The 21,970-nt window shown below is 39.3% G+C and overlaps 3 protein-coding genes across 6 annotated transcripts; 1 reads left to right on the plus strand and 2 right to left on the minus strand.

Annotated features, from left to right (window-relative positions):
- Positions 1 to 163: 163 nt before the first annotated feature.
- LOC149024719 (uncharacterized) lies at positions 164 to 3,557 on the minus strand. The gene is made up of 6 exons (XM_089143527.1): positions 3,357 to 3,557; positions 2,141 to 2,933; positions 1,819 to 2,027; positions 787 to 1,535; positions 473 to 686; positions 164 to 331 (listed from the first exon to the last, which is right to left on the minus strand). The coding sequence occupies exons 1-6, from the start codon at positions 3,555 to 3,557 to the stop codon at positions 164 to 166; spliced, it is 2,334 nt and encodes a 777-aa protein (XP_088999653.1).
- An 881-nt stretch (positions 3,558 to 4,438) lies between these two features.
- Positions 4,439 to 5,627, plus strand: LOC149024720 (putative aquaporin TIP3-2). The gene is made up of 3 exons (XM_089144921.1): positions 4,439 to 4,700; positions 4,811 to 5,061; positions 5,154 to 5,627. The coding sequence occupies exons 1-3, from the start codon at positions 4,565 to 4,567 to the stop codon at positions 5,535 to 5,537; spliced, it is 771 nt and encodes a 256-aa protein (XP_089001047.1). The 5' UTR covers positions 4,439 to 4,564; the 3' UTR covers positions 5,538 to 5,627.
- Positions 5,628 to 5,961: 334 nt separating this feature from the next.
- LOC149024721 (uncharacterized) lies at positions 5,962 to 18,617 on the minus strand. 4 transcript variants are annotated; one of them, XM_089144919.1, is made up of 8 exons: positions 18,587 to 18,617; positions 18,448 to 18,498; positions 17,557 to 17,966; positions 17,009 to 17,128; positions 16,843 to 16,896; positions 15,196 to 15,359; positions 7,488 to 7,664; positions 5,962 to 6,693 (listed from the first exon to the last, which is right to left on the minus strand). In XM_089144919.1, the coding sequence occupies exons 3-8, from the start codon at positions 17,947 to 17,949 to the stop codon at positions 6,486 to 6,488; spliced, it is 1,116 nt and encodes a 371-aa protein (XP_089001045.1). In that variant the 5' UTR covers positions 17,950 to 17,966; positions 18,448 to 18,498; positions 18,587 to 18,617; the 3' UTR covers positions 5,962 to 6,485. The 4 variants fall into 4 exon arrangements, with proteins under 4 accessions (XP_089001045.1, XP_089001043.1, XP_089001044.1 ...); XM_089144917.1 differs by lacking the exon at positions 18,587 to 18,617 and having other exon boundaries at positions 18,448 to 18,564; XM_089144918.1 differs by lacking the exon at positions 18,587 to 18,617 and having other exon boundaries at positions 18,405 to 18,564.
- Positions 18,618 to 21,970: the final 3,353 nt, after the last annotated feature.

The raw sequence follows: 21,970 nt of genomic DNA on the forward strand, positions 1-21,970 counted from the left end.
TTTTTCTTCGTACAAAAAAGACGGGCTAAACAACCCAAAGGAACAAACAGAAAACTTAACTTAAACAAGACTCTCTATCTACCATGAGAATTCCTTTTAACCCAGCTGGAGGATCTGGGAAGAAAGTCCATGGGTCTAAGGGACAAAGTTGCACCCTAGACATCTAATCAGCAACTTTGTTTGCTTCTCTACCAAGATGAACAAACCTCATTCTTTCATTAACGCCTGAAAGGGTTTTTATTTCCTCAATGAGGCGAACAATACTCCCTTGTGCATGCCTACAAGGGTCGAGGAGAGCAACAGCTTCTTTAGAATCAGATCTGACTTGAATCTGACAAAACCCCAAACTCCAAGCCAACTTAAGGCCTTTGATGATCACTATTAATTATGCTTCAAGGACTGAACACAAAGGAAACTTCCTTGCAAAACTTCCGTTGAACAGCCCCTCTTGATCCCACAAAACACCCCCCACCTGCATATAGTTCTTCTTTCTATTAAGAGAAGCATCCACATTGCACTTTATCCAGTCACCTATAGGGGCTTTCCACACATCCAAAACCTTTGAATTCTTCTTGTTTGACAACATTGATGAGCACATTGACCAAGCAGCAACCACCGTTCTCACGTAGTCCTCGATCAACTTCAACTCAGCACTTGGTCGAACAAACTCCTCTTCATGTATATCACTATTTCTCCAATTCCAAAGAGAATAGGTAGCACAAGCGAACCAAGCTGTCCAAGTCCCCCATCAATTTGGACATGGAACCACAAAGATTAATGGAGAACCATTCTTCCAGCCCACACTCAAAGAACATAGTATGCTTTTCCTTAGCCACCAAACGCATCCATACCCTTTTAGCAAAGGTGCAATCTCGCAAAACATGAAGACAATTTTCAGGTCTGCTCATACAAAAGCTACAATAGTCATGCTCCATTAGTTTCATTCTCATCTTGCGATGGTTATTCAATAATCTGTTATTCACTGCCAACCAAATGAAGGAGCGAATACGATAAGGAACCCTCAAGCCCCATACCGTCTTCCAAAAATTCTCATTAAGGAAAAGGCCTTGATTCACCCTACCACCATCTACCAAGATGTCATACGCCGAGCTAACAGAGAAGATTACCACATTCGTCTGGCTCCATAGAAAGACATCTTTACCTGCCCCAAAAAAGGGAGGTCTACAATCATCAAATTTTCCCAAAACATCGCATGGGAGGAGATTCATGATGCGATCTCTTCTCCACTCGCCATTTCCATCAACATATTGACTCACCGTCTCTTTCCTCATGCTTGGGTTAAGGTTACCATTTACAAGGGAACCCAACGTAACCCCTGGAACCAACCAAGCATCCTGCCAAAATTGAATGGTCTGACCATCACCCAAAATAATGCGGCAGCTCTCTAACACTCTAGGAGCAACCTTGCATAATGCCTTCCAAAGAGGGGAATTAATGCACGAAGCCGAGAAATTAGCCTTTCGCCAACTAGAGCCATATTTCTCCTTAAGAAACACTGTCCAAAAGGAATTTTGCTGAAGAACACCCCACACCAATTTCATTAAGGAAGCATCATTGACTAGAGAAAGGGAACGAAAACCCAAACCTCCTTGCTTGAGGCCGACATAAACTCTCCCACTTGACTAGATGCATTCGCTTTTTATTCTCCGTGTCACCCCAAACAAAAGCACGTATCGACTTCTCAATCTTTGACAAAACACCCTTAGGGATAGGAGTAGATTGCATAGTGTGGTAGGGGATTGTCATGAGTACAGATCTAGTCAAAGTAACTCTCCCTGCAAGTGACAGAGAACTCACCTTCCACCCTGCTAACCGGTCTTTCACCTTAGAGACAATATAATTATAATCTCCCTTCTTTGGTCTACCACTCCAAATGGGAACACCCAAATAACGCTCAATATCATTAGTCAAAATGAAGCCACTCTTCTTAGAGATGGCCTTAGCTAAATGATCATCAACATTCTTAGAGCAATGAACCCTGGTCTTCTCAACACTAATTTTACTCCCTGAAGCACAACAAAACTTATTAAGGCACTCCATAATCACTTCCACTTGCGTTAGAGAAGCCTTTGCAAGCAAAACCACATCGTCCGCAAACATAAGGTGGGAGACTCCACACCTTTACGCCCAATTTTAATAGGCTTCCACTTTCCCTCAGTAAGAGCATCTTGAATGCAATGTGTCAATCTCTCCATGCAAAGAACAAAAATATAAGGTGAAAGAGGGTCACCTTGCCGAAGACCACGAGCAAGCTTGAACAAATCTGTCGCCTCCCCGTTCCACAAAACCCTCATGCTTGCCATCGAGATGCACAACATAATCACATCAACAAGGCTATTAGGTATCCCAACTCCACAAAGAGAATCTCGAATAAAATCCCACCTCAATCTATCATAGGCCTTCTCCAGGTCTATCTTAATGGCCATGAAGCCCTGCTTACTACACTTCTTTCTCATGGTGTGAAACAACTCTTGAGCAATAATTATATTCTCCTGGATGTGTCTCCCTGGAACAAAACTAACCTGATTAGGAGCAACCCAACTTGGCATGAACTCTTTGAGTCTGTTGGTGATAGTTTTCGTGAGAATCTTGAAACTGACATTACAAAGAGAAATGGGACACAACTGGGTCATCCTTTCAGGCTTATCCACCTTGGGAATTAAGGCAATCAATGTTTCAAGCTTGGAATCTAACTCCCCTTGAAATGCACCCTTCACCATTTGCATAACTGTACTCCAAGTCACCTCCCAATGTTGCTGGTAAAAGGCGGCATGAAAACCATCTGGGCCTAGAGCCTTCCATGGCCCCATTTCCTTAATGGCTCTGAAAACCTCTTCTTCAGTGACAACACCTGCAAGATTTGACAACCAATCAACATCCAGGGAGGGGTAGACATGATTGGAAACAAGTGCCTGCATTTTAGAGGAATCATTAGTAAAAAGATATGATTTTAACAATTACTCTTTCATTGTGGATTTGTGGGATTCCATCGACAGTCAATCAATTCACCAAAACTAGTTAGATTTGTTCCATCCTGAAGAATCCTGACCATAAATAGTAAATACATACCTCCGTAATTACTTTGACGAACGTTCTAACAGCCATGCAGATGCATGTTGTTTGAGAGACGCTTTTTTTTTTCGTTGCGGACATGGCCCAAAACCCATCAATGTCGGGTTCCACAGATAGAAGGAAGCCACCCAACTTTTTTTTGGGTAAACTGTTGTTTGAGACACTCACCCTGGTCATCCTTGAAGTAGAGTAATAAATGGTAACAAATAGAGAGACAAATAACTCGATCCTTCAAACAATAAATCTTCTTAATATTTACTTACACAGAAGAGTATCATCTTCATCTGCAAATAGATGGGTAAGATGGGTGACAGCAGAACCTCTATTTCGGATCTTAAAACCATGGATCTCACTTGCTGCCTCTGCTCTTTATAACAAGCCACTCGGAGCATGAAAGCTGGAGGCAGTGGGTCACTCCGTCGAATCTCATGCCTTGGGAACAATAGAAACTTGTGATGCGCCATTATCATAACGTTTGATTGATCTCTAGCTTCTCATGACGAGAGACGAATAAGAATAAAAACCTGTCTTCAATAATAGTTTTTCTCCAAAAATAAAATTCAGGGTTTTTTTTTTCTTCCCATATTTAGTATTACAGTCGAGTTTTTTTTTTTTTTTTGAAACAAGTCATGGATCATAAACGCATTGTCTAAAATCACCTCCAAAGAAAAATTTAGAGGGATAGTTTTTTCTCTGTAATTTTACTTTAACAATATTTGTTAAGAGATTGTTTTGATGCTAGCTCTACTGATTAGTACATCAAAGCTCTCCCTCTGCTGAAAGGATAATCATTAGTCTTCTAATATTCTAGTGAATAGATGCAATGTGATTGAGCAAATTAAACTGTCTTTACAGTTAGCATTTAATTTTTTTTCTTCTAGATATTCATCTAAGTTAACATACACACAACTCTACTACATTCTTAAAATAATTTTTTCATAATTTAAATATAGCATTGAGAGAACTGAACCCATGATCCATTCAAAGGCGTGTCCTCTTGGGGTTGTAGCTAGTTTCCATTTCTTGGTCCTCTTGGGGTTGTAGCTAGTTTCCATTTCTTGGTTTTAGGGTCTTGAGAGGAGACTTAGAGATCCAGGGTGCGGAGGAAATTTATATGGGACACAACAAGAGAGATAAGGACATGAGGAAGGCTTCTGGTTCACGACACTGCAACAAGATTTTGGACTTTAGAGTCAATAGCTTACACCTTTAACTTACGTGCCATCACCCCTGCAGTCTCATGGCCACGTGTCCATCAAGATCCAACTCATGTACCCTCTTCTCTGATAAACTACGACTCCCCCACTATTTCTCTTCATCACCTTCTTCTGCATTTTAGCTAAGCTCTCTTTCTGAAGAGAACTGGAACAAGAGACAGAAGCAATAATAGCACCTAGAGGCTTCAAAGGAGAAAGAAAGAACGAACACAAGTAACAAAGACGAACAGAATCAGTAGTGACTAGTGAGAGACATGCCTGCAGACCGCAGATATACATTTGGGAGATCGGATGATGCCACCCACCCTGATTTCATCCGAGCCCTCATCTCCGAGTTCATCTCCAGTCTCATCTTTGTCTTCGCCGGGGAAGGCTCAGTCCTTGCTCTTGGTCTCTCTCTCTCTCTCTCATTCCTTCTTAACCTGCAAAACTTAGCATAGCATGCATGCAGGCATCACAATAACTTTTACCCTTCTGTGTTTTTGCTTGTTTTGGTGTAGGTAAGATCTACAGTGAGCCAGGGATCACGGCCTCCGGCCAGGTGGCCGTGGCAGTAGCCCATGCGTTGGCTTTCTTTGTGGCAGTAGCTGTTGGGTTCAACATATCAGGGGGACATGTTAACCCAGCTGTTACTTTCGGAGCACTCGTGGGTGGTCGAATCACCTTCCTCAGAGCCGTGTTTTACTGGATTGCTCAGCTCTTGGGTTCTATTGTAGCAACTCTGTTGCTCAGACTGTGCACAAATGGCATGGTAAGGAAGGTGAAGAAGTAATCTTCATTTATTATGCTCTTTCCACTTGATCGATCATTTAACTAATCTCTAGTTCTGGGTTTTTTCTGCAGAGGCCAGTTGGGTTTTCAGTGGCTCATGGGGTGACCGAGCCGAGTGCACTTTTAATGGAGATAGTGTTGACATTTGGGTTGGTGTACACAGTGTATGCAACTGCTATAGACCCAAAGAGAGGAAGCCTTGGGATTATTGCACCATTGGCTATAGGGCTTATTGTGGGTGCAAATATCCTTGTGGGAGGGCCCTTTGATGGTGCATTGATGAACCCAGCTCTTGCTTTTGGACCGGCTCTGGTTGGATGGAGGTGGAAGCACCACTGGATCTATTGGGTTGGACCTTTGATCGGTGCAGGAATTGCAGGTCTAATCTATGAGTACGTGCTAATTCCAACAGAAACCCCACATTCTCACCAGCCTTTAGCCCCAGAAGATTACTAGCTTGTTTAAGGATCTGTCACTCTTTCTCTTCCCCTGTGTTTGCATGCTTCTGTATCATCTTTTTTAGCCATATTGTGTGTAGAATCTGTATTACGCGTTTGTTGTTGGTTTACATATAATAAATGCGCTACCTCCAGTTTGTTTTCCTGTTTGTAATTGATAATTTTGGTTGAATTCTTCTCCTTGCTCCCCCACACACACAGTGATCAGAGGAGGGGCGTTAAAATGCACAGATAGTGATACCCTTGACAATTGAAAGCCTGAGAGCGAATTTAGATTGAGTGCTAACTAAAACAGAAACAAGTTGCTCACTTGTTCAATCTCGTTCCACGATCAATCTTCTAATTACAATTGTCCAAACATTATTAGATTTATTCCATCAAGAAGAATAACTGCTCCATCAACGTTCACCGTGTCAGGTTTGGAAAACACCTTATCCAATACTCTCTTTGGAGCAACTGGATATTTTTAAAATGCTCCCAACCTAATATATCAAACATGAGGTAACTGACGTAATTTCTCTGAATGATGGATGCCCTAGACTTTGATTAAACCTTTCAAACTCTAAGATGAACAACACCTTAAAGTCTAACCAAAAAACAAAGCAACACCTTAAAGCCTAATCCACCCACTGCCAGGGCAAATTGGAAGAGAATGGGATGATGACGATGGAGCTAATGAGTACAGAGGAATTAAGCATAGACAATCAGTCCATTACCAAATTAGGGAGGTAAGTTTCATCCCCATCCCTATAAGTTCATTGTACATCTTCAGTAACGACCATATCAGGTTGCAGCAGAAAGGCAACAGTGAAATATTAGATATCAGGCTGCAGGTGGATACAGCAGCAAAAGGTGCAAATGCAAATATACAGAAGACACCAGTAAGCACCAAGGGAAAATTAAATATTAATGAATAAATAAATAGATGGAAGGATATTAAGTTCCTTCATCTATTATAAAATCTGGAAACCCAAGGAGCAAGTTCCATATTTTCAGGATCCCTTTTGTTATTAGAATAATAATCGGACCAGTAACAGGGTGATAATTGATTAATCAATCTCCCATTGCTATAGATGCAGAAAGGTAACCAATCTTCACCACCATTCATCCTCCTCTTCCTTTCTCTTGGGTAAGCTAAGGGTGCCTGTACATATCTGCACGAGGGAGAGAAGAAACTGGGTGTCAAACTCAAACCAGAAAAAATCAAGTTTTCTGAAACTAAGCACTTGAGATCATTAAATGGACTCCATCTGACACAACAGGGGAATGGGTGGAAACACAATCTTTTTGAGAAACTGCAAATCCAAGTAGTGAGCCCAGAGATGATGAAAAAGAATGCTAGATGTCTCCCATTTTAAATGGGAATTTGGTAAGTGTCCAAAGTCTTCCAAGTTATGTCCCAAAATAGAAGAAAAACAACTCAAGGAACTTGCATAATTTTGTGATAGGCTACATGGGAAGAGCCCAGATTGTTAATACTTAATAGTTACACTTCCAATTGGAGCTATAGCATTTTCCATTGGAGGATGTTGCAATCCAGATTGTCTCCCTTGCCCTTCATCGTGGCCGTTCAACTGTCGGATGGAAAGGCTGAAATGGAATCAATCCATTTTCAAAAGGTGTGATTTCTCTCCATCCAACGGTTAGACAGACAGGATGGACGGCAATGGGGGAACGGAAAAGATCTGGATCCGATGCATAAAACATTTATGCAGACCATCATAGCCAAGGAAGGCAACTCCTTATACGGGATATGCAACAGCAGATGAACATAAATTGTTTAATCTAAATTATTCTAGATGAGACATATCCAACAATGGACAAGCTTGATGTGGTTATGGGTAATGAACAGTCACATTTGTACCCTAGTATTGATACTAAAGATACCTGAATGACGAACCCAATCATGCGATTATAGAGGAGGGGTACCCAAGATGACAAACAGTACCTGAGACCATCAAGTACAGCATCCCAGCAGAAATGTGTATGACCAAATGCATGACAACCAGTTGCACTCCCGTTGGCCCCATGAATAGCTCTTATGCGGTCTTCAAGATAATCAGAACCAACAATCTTAGGGAGGTTTGGATAGAACAACATCCTCTTCTCTGGCAGTAGCTCTTGCCTATGACATGGAAACAGTTAGAGTTCAGCATACATGCTACCTGAAAGAACTGGCTTAGAAACTGAAAAAGAAAAAAGTTACAGGGAGGGAAAGAAAAAAACACATGCTAACCAATGTGACAGGAGCATAAAAAGAACAATCACACAGTGACTAGTACAATTTAATTTGCATGATATCCATAAATGTAAGCAATGATTTAGCACGCCAAAAGCCTTAAACAATGAAATTTTTAATTGAATATGAACTTGAAATAACTAAAAGAAAATGCCCATCTACTCATCTCTGGTATGCACCTTGCAAAGCACTTTCAAACATTCTATTTCCTATTTAAGTTCCCAAAGTTTCCCCATTCCAGCCATCTGATCAGGGACAACAAAGTTCATGCCCATAGGGCCCCTCTTAGGCTATCCAAGTAACATAACCTGTATGGGACAAAAGCAGCCTTCTAAGTAACTCAAACCAAGAAGACACCAGTACAATTTGAAATTCTCCTAAGATGTTAGAAGTACCCACACGTGATCTCAAATATTCAACAAAATGTTCAACACTACCACACTAAAACACGCAATTGCTAGGATGAAGAAGAACCCTATCTTGTGCATTCCAAAATTTTTAGTGTCTCCCACAATGGAAGTTACCAAAGCATTGCCAAGGCGTCATTTTCTGGGCTCCTAGGTGATGGCTGCTTTTGCACATGCAAATAAAAAAACACTCACTCTTTATTGTCTATACAGCACCTTGTGCACCATATCGATGACTTATGGGCAAAGCAGTCACTTTTTTGACATTTTATACTTTTTTGTTGGTGGACTTTGTGAACGATCAACATTTATTCCATATACATTCTCATGCTTCTTGTTGCATGGTATTGTTATGCTTCTTCTGGAATACCTACTGTACATGTCACTTCATTTTTAGTAACCTTGTACCAATCTCCCCGGCTCTGATACTAGGGAGACGGTCTAAGATCACCCGGTGAGATTGATACAACATTACTAAAATTGAAAGCGACTAACGAAGATTGATACAAAAGATTGAAAGTACATACACAAAAAGAGAGAGAGAGAGAGAGAGAGAGAGAGAGAGATTGAAAGTGAGACTCAATTTGACTATGCCATTGTGTGAAGGTCTGAGATGCTAGCTAGAAAGCTACACTTAAACTCAAAATGGCCTCCCTTAAAGAAGAGGAATGATGTACTATTTATAGTTGAAAGAGACTTGACATTGTTGGCGGAGCCTTGTTGGTGAGGTACAAAACTCCAAATGTTGGTGGAGTTGTCATATGAGTCTTTACATGGAGGTTGTCTTCCAACTCTTTATGTTGTTGGTGGAGTGCAAGATTCCAAATGTTGGTGCAAAACTCCAAGTTTAGTGGAGTTGTCACATGAGTCTTCACACACGAATTGTTGCTAGAGATTGTCCTTGATTTGAGACCATCAGATCTGTTGGTAGAATTCTGATCGTCAAACTTGAGTCTTCCCCAACCTCACCTAGGCATTCCATGTGTCTATGACCCTATTTTCCCAAATTTCGGTTTAGATGATAACCCAATTTGGTTAATGGGTTTTGGCTAGATCATTCAATTCCCAGAATGGTAAGCAGTGTTCCCTTATTGTTAAGACTGACGGACTATTCAGAGCCTGAATAGTAATAGTAACACATATTTAAGCCTACGTAATAGGTTGCCGATATTGACGTCACAGTTTGCGCACCATTCTTTGATGTTGTCATGGCTAATGAATACCCAACTTCAAGTCCTGGGCATTGGACTATCTCTAATGAATGTTCAGGTGGCAGGTTTCTCGCCATATTTCCTAAAAACAAAAATGAATGTGGTGGATGCCACAAATTCTTGCCGCTGGGTGAGGAGATTGTTTTCATCCTTAAAAGAGTCTTGAGCATTTTGTCCGATATGACAGTGATGCAAGAGGGTTCGGAGATTGATTGTTCATCGTCGTCATCTTCATCTCCCTCGGAACCAAGGGCAGCAATTTGGGCTTCAACATGAGCCTGTTGTGCCATTAGGCGAGCCCTTCTACTGTTTGTTAAAACTTTTGATTGTGCAAGGATTGGTTCTAGCCCAATAAGGGATTGAATGAGGGCTGGGATGCTGCATTTAGTAGTGTTGCAGGAATCTCACCATTTGACATGGAAACTTTGGGCCAAGCAAGGGATGACCGATTCATGTTTGGAGATGTTTCATCACTACTGTACTGTTTGACGATGTAGTCCTAGTGCATGATCCGCGTTAGCCGGCAATGGATATAAAACTATAGCAGATCCGACTATGTTGGGATTGTAGTGGTGTGTTGGCAGAAGACTGTATATGCTTCGGCCGCCTTAGTTGGTAGAATTGTATCAGCGAGTCCCATCACTACCAACATTGGCTGAACTAGTAGGGGAACTAAAATTTGCTAGGAAACTTGTGGTCAAAGCAAAAGAACCACGAATGTCGATCCTTTATGTTCTGGTACAGGAATGCACGGTTCCATGCATCAATGTAATCCTAGTAATGGTAATCCTTAGATATGATATGAGCCCGAAAAGTCCCTCATCTGTAGAGGCATCACCAGTCTTCGGGGTCAAAACCTTCCTGATTATGATTGTGGTATGGGAGACTAGTGATGGTCGTTCTTGTCATCTAGCTTCCAAATGACAAAGTCAATGTCAACTAGGATGTATTCACAAAATTCCTGATTTCTTGTTGGGCTGGCAGAATAGTAATTCCACCCTTGCCAAAACATCTTGCAAGTAATGACAAGTTGGACAGTGTTGGTTGGTTGTGCCCAATAGGGTTCAATGGGTAGGACTGGTTGTATAGACCTTTGGTTACATACTAGCTTTTTGTTGTGGATTTGTTGAACTTTGTTTGGGACTGGGTAGTTATTTTGTATTAGGTTGGATTGTTTCTGGTACCCAATAGGGTAATCCAGTAGATTTGGATACTTAGCGGAACTAGACCTAGCTACAATATGGAAACATGGCTTACTTGAAGCAACAATGGCTTTGGAAGCAAAGGGTTTTGGTAAAGATTGTTTGGCCTAAGAAACCTTTGTTTTGATAATGTAGGTAGAAAGGGACTCCATAAGAGGAGCTATGATCAAATTGATAGACTTTGAAACCTAGAGAAATTCACTGATTAAGAAGTTTGGAGTTAAATTGAATTCTCCTTCGATATTATCAATGTCAAAATCAGAACTTGATAATAATGCTTGCCATCGGGCAAAAATCTGTTTTGAGGCTATGTCTTGAACATCTTTTTTCAAAACTTGTTTCGCAACACCTGCAATCAACTCGTACTAAAAAAAAAATTATTTGATGAATCACTTTCAAATTTTTGGATGCACAAAACAATTGAAAAAATTTCTCTTTTAATAGTGCTATAGTTCTTTTGAGCTTTGTTCCAAACACCAGAATTAAATTGAACTAAGACCTCCTTTCCCTAATCTAATTGTTTAAGGGTTCTTCCATGTCCGATGTCAGGGGCATCAATTTCAATAATTTTGGGAAGGTCAAGATTGGCTAAGATAAGGTAAGGCATAGTCATAACAAGTGTTTTTATGGTTTGGATGGCCTTGGTATGGTCAGTCATACATGGTCTGGGGTTTTTTCTTGAGCCGGGAGTATAATGGTTAATAGATTGGCCCGATTTGTGAGAAAAATCCCGGATACAATCTAAGGCTCCTAAAAACCTTTGGAGTTGGATCTTGTCAAGTATTTGGTATGGGAATTTATCTGCAAAGGCAAGCGATCTGTCATTGGAAATAATAGTCCACTGATAGATGATATGACCCAAAAATCTAATTTGGGTTTGAAATAATTCCATTTTTTTCTAGGAGATGACTAACTCATTATTTTTCATTATTTGGTAGAATTTATTCAAATGTTGATATGTTCTTCAATGGATTTAGAGTAGACGAGTACATCGACAATATAGACTAATGTAAAATGTTGATAGGGATTTAAAACATTGTTCATTATGCTTTGGAATTAATTGGGGGCATTTTTCAAACCAAAGGGCATCAACATTCCATTCGTAATGTCAAAAGGGAACAGTAAAGGCAGTTTTATAACTATCTTGTTCATGAATCTAGATTTGCCTAAAGCCAGATTTCACATCAAATTTTGAAAAAAAATGTTGCTTTATGAATTCTTCATAAAAGATTCTTTTTATTAGGGATTGGATGTCAAATCCATTCAAGGACTTCATTTAACAATTTATAATTAATGACTGAAAGTGGGGTTCCATGTTTAATTTCGACACTTCTATTGACATAGAAAGCTCACAGCTCCAAGGGATTTAGTGTGGAGGATGAGCTTTTTATGTAATAAATCATCAATTTCTTTTATGTAGGTTTTCTGCAATGCTTGGGTTATTTGGATAGCATGTGCTTCAGTTGTGATAATTTGACAAGTGTCATTTACTGTGCAAAAGGCATCAAGAAACTTGAGAGCATAAGTCCTTTTCAAATAAATTCTTAAAATGTTGAATGTTGAATTTGTTGTTGGTTTTTGGTTCAGATAGACATTCTTTGGTATGTTTATAACTAATTTCATTTTCTAGAGATTGGAGATGTTGTTCTTGTTGTGTAGTTGATTGCGAGATAGCTAATTCTTTTAATTGATTTATTTCGTTGCTTTGGGGTTCTTCTAGAAATTCAAAGAAAAATTCTTTGCCTAAGAGTTTGGCGGTTATGCCTTCATCAGAGATGGTGAAGGGTTTAATCATCTCTGCCTCTGGGAAAGGTTGTCCAAGGATGACACTAGTGACAATGTCCTTGACAAGAAGGAAAACTTGTCTTAGACATACTTAGTTTTTACAGATGTGAACGTTGGATAATTTATAATTGACAATTAATCCTTGTCCATTAGCTCCAAAAAGTTTCTGGGAATTGAGTTGGGATAAGTCCTTTTATAAAGTCAAAAGCGGTCTTGATTCTCCCAATCTTAGTGTACCATGGTGGCTCCATCCAATCAGTCCTAATTCTTGATAGTTGGTCTATATTAAAATTATTCAAGAACCATGTCTTTGTCGATCAAGAAAGGCTGCTCTGCCCAGATCATCCATAGGGAGGGATCTGCGGTATCGGGAATTTCCATAGCTGACTCTGTGGGAGATCCTGGATGTAGCAAGCTCTCATCAGACTGTTCGTCATTGGTACAAACACCATGGGAGATTTGGTTATTGATTTTTAATTTTACTAACCTGGATTGTTGATCCTAACATGAGGCTTCTAGTTTCCTCCAGAAGGTGTTCCCCTAATTTTGTCAAAGGCCTGGACACCCATTTGCTAAAACTAAATAAATAAAATGAAAAATAAACATCAAGAAGCACTAAGTTTAATCTTCCCCAACCCTAATCCTTCTCCTAATCTTGATCACAACTTTCCCTTCCATCTAAAGAGACCTTTAAAAGCCTTAAAATCTCTATAGACCAAACCAACAATCAGAACAGTCCCATATTTGGATAAAATATTCCTCATTCTGACCATTAGAAAACCAAAATTCCTTCTTTTTTCCAAATCCCACGAAACCAAATCCTAATTTACTATTACTTCAATCATACCATCAATCCATCACTAAACCTTCACTCTTAGGCTCCATCTAACTCTAGATCCCAGTGTCCTACCAATCCTTAACCATAAATTTGACCTAAAATCATTATTGTGATCCAACCAAATTTACTGGTTCACCTCAGAACCTGGATATTGGCATGTAGTTGGATACATTTCAATCTCTAACTACATTACTCTACACAGGCCCTCTGCTGTTTTGTTCATATTTTACAGCCTCATGTTGATCAGTCGTCTCCCCGTAGTTAAATGCATTTTTCTGGCCTATTCTGACTCGTAAAGGATTACAGTAGTACTGAGGCCCTATTTCTCATAGGGAGTATTTTAGTGCTAATGCTACTTTCTTAAAGGACACATCATATCTCCTTCAATAATTTCTTCTACCCTCCACCAATTTTTCCTTTAGTTTCTAACATTTCCCTCCTACCCCTGCTCTTATTACTCTCCTTCAAAAATGTCTCTGACATCCACCGACTTCTCCTGTAGTTTCTATTAATCCTCCTCCTGTTCCTGCCCTTATTGTATTAGATGCTACATCCCTATGGGTGAATTAGCAGCATCTGAAGATTATGCCTCCTACTTCACATACAGGCTTTGCTCCACCAACCACATAACCAAATCCTAGTTCTGCAGGCCCTCTGGACTTTCTAGTTGCTGAGGTAGGTCACAATTCACAAGTCCAAATGCAGCCCTTCAAACAAGCCACAAAACCAGCCCAGAAAGGTTGTGGAATATGAATACTGTGAGAAGGAGCCTGGACTGATGATGCAACAAGGTTTTGTTGGCTTGGTGAAGCATCACATAACGAAACCCCACTCCTAATAGAAGCAATTATGGAATAAACAACAAAGAATAAGAAAACTGTCTATGTTACTGTATCACAACGAACATATAACTTATTTGAGAATAGCTCCTGAAAAGATAATGATAGGTCTGAGCAGTTTATCGCAGGAAAGTGCAAATTCAGCACTTTTTCTTCTTCTCTGACACTGAAATTGACGCTGTACAGGATGCTCACTCATTGGCTCAAACTTTGGGATCTCTCTCTTATTAGCTCTTTAAACTCTTTTCTTCTAGCTGAAATTGTTATAGAGGATATCTTAAGTCTTTAACAGTTCTTTTAACTTGCTAGTTTTTTGTATGTTCCCTGTCCCTTAAAAAGGGAAGCCCATCTATTGGCCAGAGGTACATCTATGCTCTCTCCACCCTTATGTCTTGTATCTACTTTCTCTCGCAGGTTTTCATTCAAATTTGACTAAATAATTTCTTAGGGTAGCTTCAGCTGCCCTCCATGGTTCCCAAGAAAGAACAAGTAGAGAAAGAGCTCTATCTTAATGCTGCATATTTTGGTGTCATTCTAGTTTTATAAAGTTAATTTTATTTCAATTTTGTAGCATCTTAATTCAGTTTGTTGTTTTATGTTATGTGAAATTTATGAAAACCCAATATCTGTCGGTCGGTAATGTTAGAAGATGACTGTCAGTATCTAATGGTCAGATACCTACGGTTGGTATACCTTTGAAAGCTCAGACGAAGAGAATAAATGGACTTACCTTAGGAGTTACTATTTTGATGTATGGTAGTTAGATTCATAGGAGGTTTCTATTTTGGCAGACCTGCTTTTATTTAGTGTGCTTTTATTTTATTTTCTTAAGTTTCTACTTTTGAGACTTCCTTTTTTTTATAGCTTTCCAAGCTATATATAGGCTTCTTTTTTTACAACAGAAAATTAGACTTGGAGGAATCAAACTTGTGGCATAGAAGCCTCTCATTTATAGAGTTAAATTCATGATCAACAGCTGATATAGCTGTCAGTGAGAAACCCGGGGCTAAGACAGTCCATCCTGCTACCCATCAACCCCTAGATAAAAAACTTAAAAATTATGAAACCTATGCAACATCTAATGTTGACCAATTATTGATAATTTTGATTGATATAGAACTAATGAGAGACTAACCTCGGAAGAAAGTGAGAGAATGTGATTATGTTCTCACACAATCTCTGGATGTCCCTAACCAGAAACCTGTTCTTCTCATTCATTGAATCAAAGAATGCAGCAAGGGCCAAATCTTTGCTAGAAAGTCCAATAGGCCACTTGCATGCATGAAAGTCCTTACAAACCTGCACATACCCAAATATCATTATAAGCATAGTAGAAATGAAAAAGTAGAACGCATGAGAGCTCACAAGAAAAAATGATGCCCCTAAGCTTAAATACATTATCCAATATCACTTCCTGGTATAAAAACTGAAAAAAGAAAGCCAAACTTTCACTCAAAGGCTACAAATTCTGTATCGCCACCCCCAAGAAAAATAATATATCATCATCATAACTTAGGCAAATATAAAACAGTATAACCCCCCCCCCCTAGCTAGAAGCTAAATAAAGAATTACAAATAAACTTATTTACCAACAAAAAATGAAAAAACAGCAGGACCCAACATGCATAAAAGATGATACCAACGGCAACTGGAAGAAAAGTATATAATAAATCCAATTATTCGAAACTTTTCATAAAAAATGTATTGAATTAACTTTCATGTTTAAATCCAACAACAGATTTTTTTTTTCTTTTCCCCAGAGTTTGAATCTCAGATTTATATTAAGCTGTCCAACAAAGGCAGTTTTTGACAATACTCCGTAAGCCACTCAAATCTAAGAATTCAACTAAAGTATTCTTTAAATGACAAGAAATGGGGGAGATTTTTTTTATTTAATCTTTTTCATGCACAAGAAATAAGTTAGCTTTGAGAATCTTTCTGAAACAATTAACACACATGCATAGTGATCTCTACCTTTCCTTTCTTTAATATTATATATATATAGATTTCTGTACTTGCTTCAGAGGTCCTTAATATCTTTTCTCCTGTTTACATTGGAGAAGTGCAGTTTAATTGGTGTATATATATACTTGCTTTGGAGGTCCTTAGTATCTTTTCTCCTGTTTACATTGGAGGAGTGCAGTTTAGTTGGTTTTGGTCTTCCTCACAAGAATCCCAGAATAAGGATAAGAAGAAAGAGCTCAAGTATGCAAGCACAGACTTTAAGGTACTTCAGACAGCATAAACTTTTTCTTTCTTTCTTTTCTTTTCCCTCCCATAGTCCCACCACAAGCAGGCAACCTTTACCCAATTCATTTGCTCCTTTTGGAAGTCCACAGCTTACTATTTCATTGTCTGAGCTGGAATACGTTTTTACTTCTTTTCAATACCAAAAGATGTCTATGCAACTTATGCATATTAGTTGAGATATTCATAAGATGAATGGGGATGTTTGCTGTCAAAGTTTCAGAAGTATTAAAAGATCTATTTGGACATAAGTTTCACGTTATAAAACAAGGCTTATTTTCAGCATGAATTTAACAGGGAGTAAGTTTTTGAGTAACAGGAGGAATATTGTATCGGAGGGTTAGCAGTTACTTTTGTGGGAAATCATTTGTCAATTTATTATAGTCGCATACATTGTGAAGTAAGAATTATAGAAACCAGACACTATACTAGAACAGTTTTGACATCATCTATATCACTTTAGTAAATGTTGTCAAAGTTATGTTATCAAAATCAATGCCTTTGAACCCTTACTAGGAGAAAGAAAGTTATTCACCATCTCCAAAGAGGGAATGAAGATGCCTTGAATGTCCTTCTCTCTATCAAAGCTCTGCAATCAAATCGATCCATTTAGAGAGGTAAAAGCAGCATGTTATTTCAACCAAACAATGTCTACTCCATATTACAGGAAAGCTCAACTAATGCAATCAGCATCTAGTCACCTCATGGTACCAAGAGAACAAAGGAATGAATCCTAGACCATCCACGATCTTTGGACCAGTTTCTACTCCAATTCTTCTACATGCATCAAGTAAAACATTCAACTTTTCAATTGAATCAACCTGAAATAAGAAGTCAGACTATGTATTGAGAAGACATTTTACGCGTAGAAATATTAAGCACCATCTCAGAAGGAATTAGAAATGTGGGGTTCAACAAAATATGTTACAGCCCCTGAAACTGAAAAGAATGAAAACCCATGTCTAGATGGCAACAAAGTGGAACTCTTATCATTATACTACAGCAACAAGCATTTTTTTTTCATCTGGTAGAAGGTATGTAACCACTGCACAAGACTAGCAGAAAACGGAAAGTGCATTCGGGTGATCCCCTGAAATGTTATTTCCAGAGAGATATGATGTAAAAGATAGAAATCCATTCATCCTTTAATAAGGCTATCAGAGAAGACTAATGAGTAGACCAGAAGTTGCTTTTACCCAAAAAAAAAAAAATTAAAAAAATCAAAATAAAAAGAGAGTAAGTTGCTTACATAATCTTCCCCTCGACACCAGAGGTCATGATTTCCAGGTACAAAGAAGACATCCATGAATCTGTCCTTCAAAAGAGACATCGTCAACACAAAGGTCTCATAAATCTCAGCCACATCTCCCGCAACAAGAAGAATATCCTTCTTGTGTCTCATAGTTGATAAGCGTTTCACCCAAGCCATGTTTTCCGAGTAGTCAGTGTGCAAATCAGAAACCACAAAAACCCGAGGCCCAGTTGCCTCTCCATGATCAGAAGGAAATATTTTAGGCCTTCGTAGGTAATTCCTCCAAATGTCTCTCCTGTCTCTTCTCTGGGTGAAACGATCCGAAATATGCATGGGCCAGTTGCGCTCTTGAGGCAACCTCACACAGGACGGGAAGATACCCACGACCATGTATATGCTGAAAAGATCTGGCAAAAGCTCTTGCTTGTATCAGTCAGTCGCACATACACAATCTTTAAAATATGATTTGAATTTGCTTAATAGATAACTTTCAACTTTTGCCAAAAAAGATCTATATACACATAATCCGTAGTAACTAAAATTCTGATTCCAACCTATAGGGTCCAAGAAAACAGAATCTTGAAAACCGAGATTCAGAAGATTCAGACTAATCCAGTTCCAAAAGAGCAGAGGAAGACAATTCTCAAAACATCCAAGACCCAGTGAAATTAACAGCTAAAATTCAGAAATTTGCGACGTGGAAGACAGATATTAGGAATCCGAGAAAGATAACTAAAAATATTAAAAAGGACGAAGATAATTCGAAAATCAACGCGGAGCAAGAGCTACAGATTTCAGAAAGAACCGAGTGACTGTAGAAGACCAATTAAATGATGAAATCTCACAGGTGAAAACGGCAGCTAACAATATAGAAATTCGTAGATATACCCCGAACAAAATGTCAAGACGAACCCGTCTAATGACTTTGATCGATTTCACCTGGGGAAAATAGAAAGATTTCAGGTATTCCAGTTGCGGCCTTGCAAGATTCAAAAGTGCCTTTTACAAGAGAGGGAAAAAGAAGTACCTTTAATTAAGACTTTAACCCAAGAACGCCGGAGATGGTTGGAAGTTGGGACTTCGGAGACGAGCATTGACGATCAAAACGTGGCAAACGTGGTAACGTTGAAAACGTTCAATCACCTCGAAGCACTAATCATTTTTTACCGCACATATTACATGGGCTCATGTAAAAGTAAAACCATCGGAACACTAAAGCCTTTCCACCACACATATTATCTGAAATTATGTAGACCATTGAATATTCTACCTCAGAGAAAATTAAAGTATTAATAATATTTTTTGTTTTTACAAAATATAAATAAATTAAAGCAATTACTAAAAAAAGACACATAATTTTAACAGTAAAAAATAATTAATTACTTTACCAGTCATAGATATTTCATTCATAATATAAAATTAAAGGATAAATATACTTACCTCTCCTTTTTTTTTCTTTTTCTTTTTTTATAAAGGAAAAATTCATTAAAAAACTAATAGCATTTACACATATTATATATTGTTCTATTACAGTAATTTAGTTGATTGGCTGCCATATTTGAATACCATTCAAAAAAGGTTTGGGAGATTATCAAATTTCATAGGTTTGTTGTCTATGCCAATTGTAATAACATTGATAATTCCCCTATTGGCTAGCTTTCTCTTGTTGGTCTTGGTAACAGAGTTTTTATGCGTGGATTATTAGTCCACACTTCTTCTATCCTTAGTCCCCTTTTTGCTGCCTCAATCAAGCCTTCCTCTATTCCACGAAGCATGGCTTCCAAAAGACTTGCCGTTTTTCCTTTCCCAAAATTGACAGACTAGAGATGTCCATCATTGCATATCATCATGTTCCAACCTGCTACTTCTAGTTGCTGGCTAGAAATCCCTGCACAAATTAAAACATTTTTATTAAGTAGTGGTATACAATAACACCCATTCTCATCTAACATATTAGAATTATCAGAAAAAAAAAAATCTAGAAATTAAAAAGGAGGCTTTTCAAAGCATTTGTAATAGGGTTACTCAAAAACTGGAAGGGTGGAAGGTCAAGTTACTCTCACATGTTGGTAAAGGTGTTTTGCTAAAATCAGTCATTTTTGGCCACCCACAATACGCTGGATCTCACTTCAAGCCACCTAAGGCAACTCACAATTATATCAAGAAAGCCTAAGCTAAGTTTTTTCAAGGGAAAGTTGGGAACAAGAGTAAGACACATTGGGTCTCATGGGAGCTCATGTGTATGCCTAAGCTTCTGGGAGGACTCAGGTGTAAGGACTCTTTTGCAAAACCAGGGATCGATTTTTCGGAAGTTTCGCCCAGTCGAACTGGGCGATTCGGCGATATTTCGCCAACCAGTTCACCATATTTCGCCATAATGTTTCGATGGGTTTTTTTGGTCCAAATGAGTTGAAATTTGGTGGGTAGCCTAATTTGATGCCAATAAACACAATGGAATGGTTGGTTTTGCTTAAAAACTCACTTAAATTGGTGTTATGGATCGGCATATAATCGACTGTATATACCGGTAAAACTGTAATTTTACAACCTTATTTTAAACAATTAAACTAACATAAATAAGCACAAAACTATTATATTAGTAAGAAAAATACAAGTATATAATAATACAAATACAACTACTCAATACCAAGTACTATGCCTTGGTGGATCCATGTCTTCCAGCTCTGTCTCCGTTGATAGTTGGGTACAAGGCCCATAGGCTACAACATTAAACTTCCGCTCCATTATTTTCTTGAAGTCATTCCAAGACATGTCATGCTGATGGTTGTTGACATACAAGGAAACCAGCCTCTCGTAGTTTTCATCATCCATGACGGTAAAACTACTCCCCTCGGGGGTAACGTGAACGGAGCTCTTCAATTGACATCGTAGCATCGAAAGGATATCCGTATGTTGCCTCCAACATAGCAGTTCTCTGAGCCAAATGGAGGCATAAGCGGGACACCCCGATGCCGATAACCCCAAACATCATTACCCCAACCACCATATGTACCGCCTTCCCCGCGATGCCAAGCTCATGGAAGATCCATCATTATATCCATAGTGCGAACTCCTAGACGACATATCATCGTGTCCATAAGTAGAAGGGACACCATAGCCATAGAGGTGTGGAGCCTACGGACTCCTCCAAGGTCATGGACCCCATCACTCCCGACAACCCGTCCATCGGATCAAAATGGTCGTATGAGCCATATGATCGAGTATCATCACTATAACCATAGCCATATGACCCATACCCATGGTGGCCATGCATATGCTCGCTGCTCCCCCGAAACTCCCCCTCCTTGGCCGATTGTAACTCGTGAGGACGACCTCGATGAAGCTCACCACCATGATCGTCATCCCGGGTGGCATGTGTGTACCGAGTCTCTCTAGTGTATCTCCGGGGGGATCCTGTGCCTCCGATAATGGAACATGATATCGTTCGTACTCCTCCACCACCACTACCACCACCACCACCGTCGTCATCATCATCCCTCCGAGATGACGGACGGGAGCAAGGGTGTCATCCGGATCATCATCTTCGTGCAGGCAGCACCATCCAATCCTCATCCGCCGTGGCGGCAGCCGCCCGATGTACATGCCCCTCTGAGAAGCCATGTACTCATTATATTAACTCCCGCAGCTGAGCAATGATTGGGTCCGCCTACCTCCAGGCTGGTCAACAGGCCGCCCTATCCAACAACCAATCCGTGAGTGGATGTTGGTCATCGCGATGAGCTCGAAGATATCATCGAGCGGATGTCCTGTCTTGCCCATTGTTAGCATTTAAACGGGTGTTCTCTAATTTTAGCCTCATGTTGTAGTGACAAAACACAAGGTCATTGAGCGTTGACTTCCCAGCCTATTCCTCCCTCGCGAGTGAATCATCCCAAAAGTACTCCAATTCCTCTCACACCCGAGGTAGAGCAAGTCCGGGAGAGGATCCGCACCGCCACTCTTCGGAGGTTCTCCGATCGCCTCCATATAGAATCCACCACTCACTGCATTATCACAAATAATGCAAGTTAATACTTTAATTCTTAACAAAAATCCTACTTGTATCACTTATATGTAAAATGTAATGTAAATGTAATCATGCATCTAACCTGGATCATAATTTGGTCGGTTTTGAATAGCAGAACCGAACCAAAGGTCCCAAGGCATCTCTAAAGTATTTTATCTGCAATAATTTGTATTGATGGTTAGCTAAATTCTTTCACAAATAAAAAGCAAGTACTAAGTTCTAAGTTTTAAGTTCACCTCCATATGGCAATTTGATTGGACCGTTACGTTTGGCTCTAATTTCCAATAACCCCCATAACGGCACCGAGTAGAGCGACCGCAATCCCAAATTTTCAGTGTACTGATATTTTGGATTGAGATAATAGGCTGCATAATTCACAAACTC

Source organism: Hakea prostrata, chromosome 2, assembly GCF_041222555.1.
Source record: "Hakea prostrata isolate BN-2017 chromosome 2, UWA_Hpros_2, whole genome shotgun sequence".
NCBI classification, from domain to species: Eukaryota; Viridiplantae; Streptophyta; class Magnoliopsida; order Proteales; family Proteaceae; genus Hakea; species Hakea prostrata.

Coding starts and splice junctions, on each gene's coding strand:
- LOC149024719 (XM_089143527.1), bottom strand. CDS start 3,557: ATGGCGCATCACAAGTTTCTATTGTTCCCAAGGCATGAGATTCGACGG. Junction 1,536..1,818: donor ACCGGTTAGCAGGGTGGAAG/GTGAGTTCTCTG, acceptor GGTGTTCTTCAG/CAAAATTCCTTTTGGACAGT. Junction 332..472: donor GAAAGAAGAACTATATGCAG/GTGGGGGGTGTT, acceptor GGGTTTTGTCAG/ATTCAAGTCAGATCTGATTC.
- LOC149024720 (XM_089144921.1), top strand. CDS start 4,565: ATGCCTGCAGACCGCAGATATACATTTGGGAGATCGGATGATGCCACC. Junction 4,701..4,810: donor AGGCTCAGTCCTTGCTCTTG/GTCTCTCTCTCT, acceptor GTTTTGGTGTAG/GTAAGATCTACAGTGAGCCA. Junction 5,062..5,153: donor GACTGTGCACAAATGGCATG/GTAAGGAAGGTG, acceptor TTTTTTCTGCAG/AGGCCAGTTGGGTTTTCAGT.
- LOC149024721 (XM_089144919.1), bottom strand. CDS start 17,949: ATGGTCGTGGGTATCTTCCCGTCCTGTGTGAGGTTGCCTCAAGAGCGC. Junction 17,129..17,556: donor GGTGTCGAGGGGAAGATTAT/GTAAGCAACTTA, acceptor TTCTTATTTCAG/GTTGATTCAATTGAAAAGTT. Junction 15,360..16,842: donor TCATTCCCTCTTTGGAGATG/GTGAATAACTTT, acceptor GGGTATGTGCAG/GTTTGTAAGGACTTTCATGC.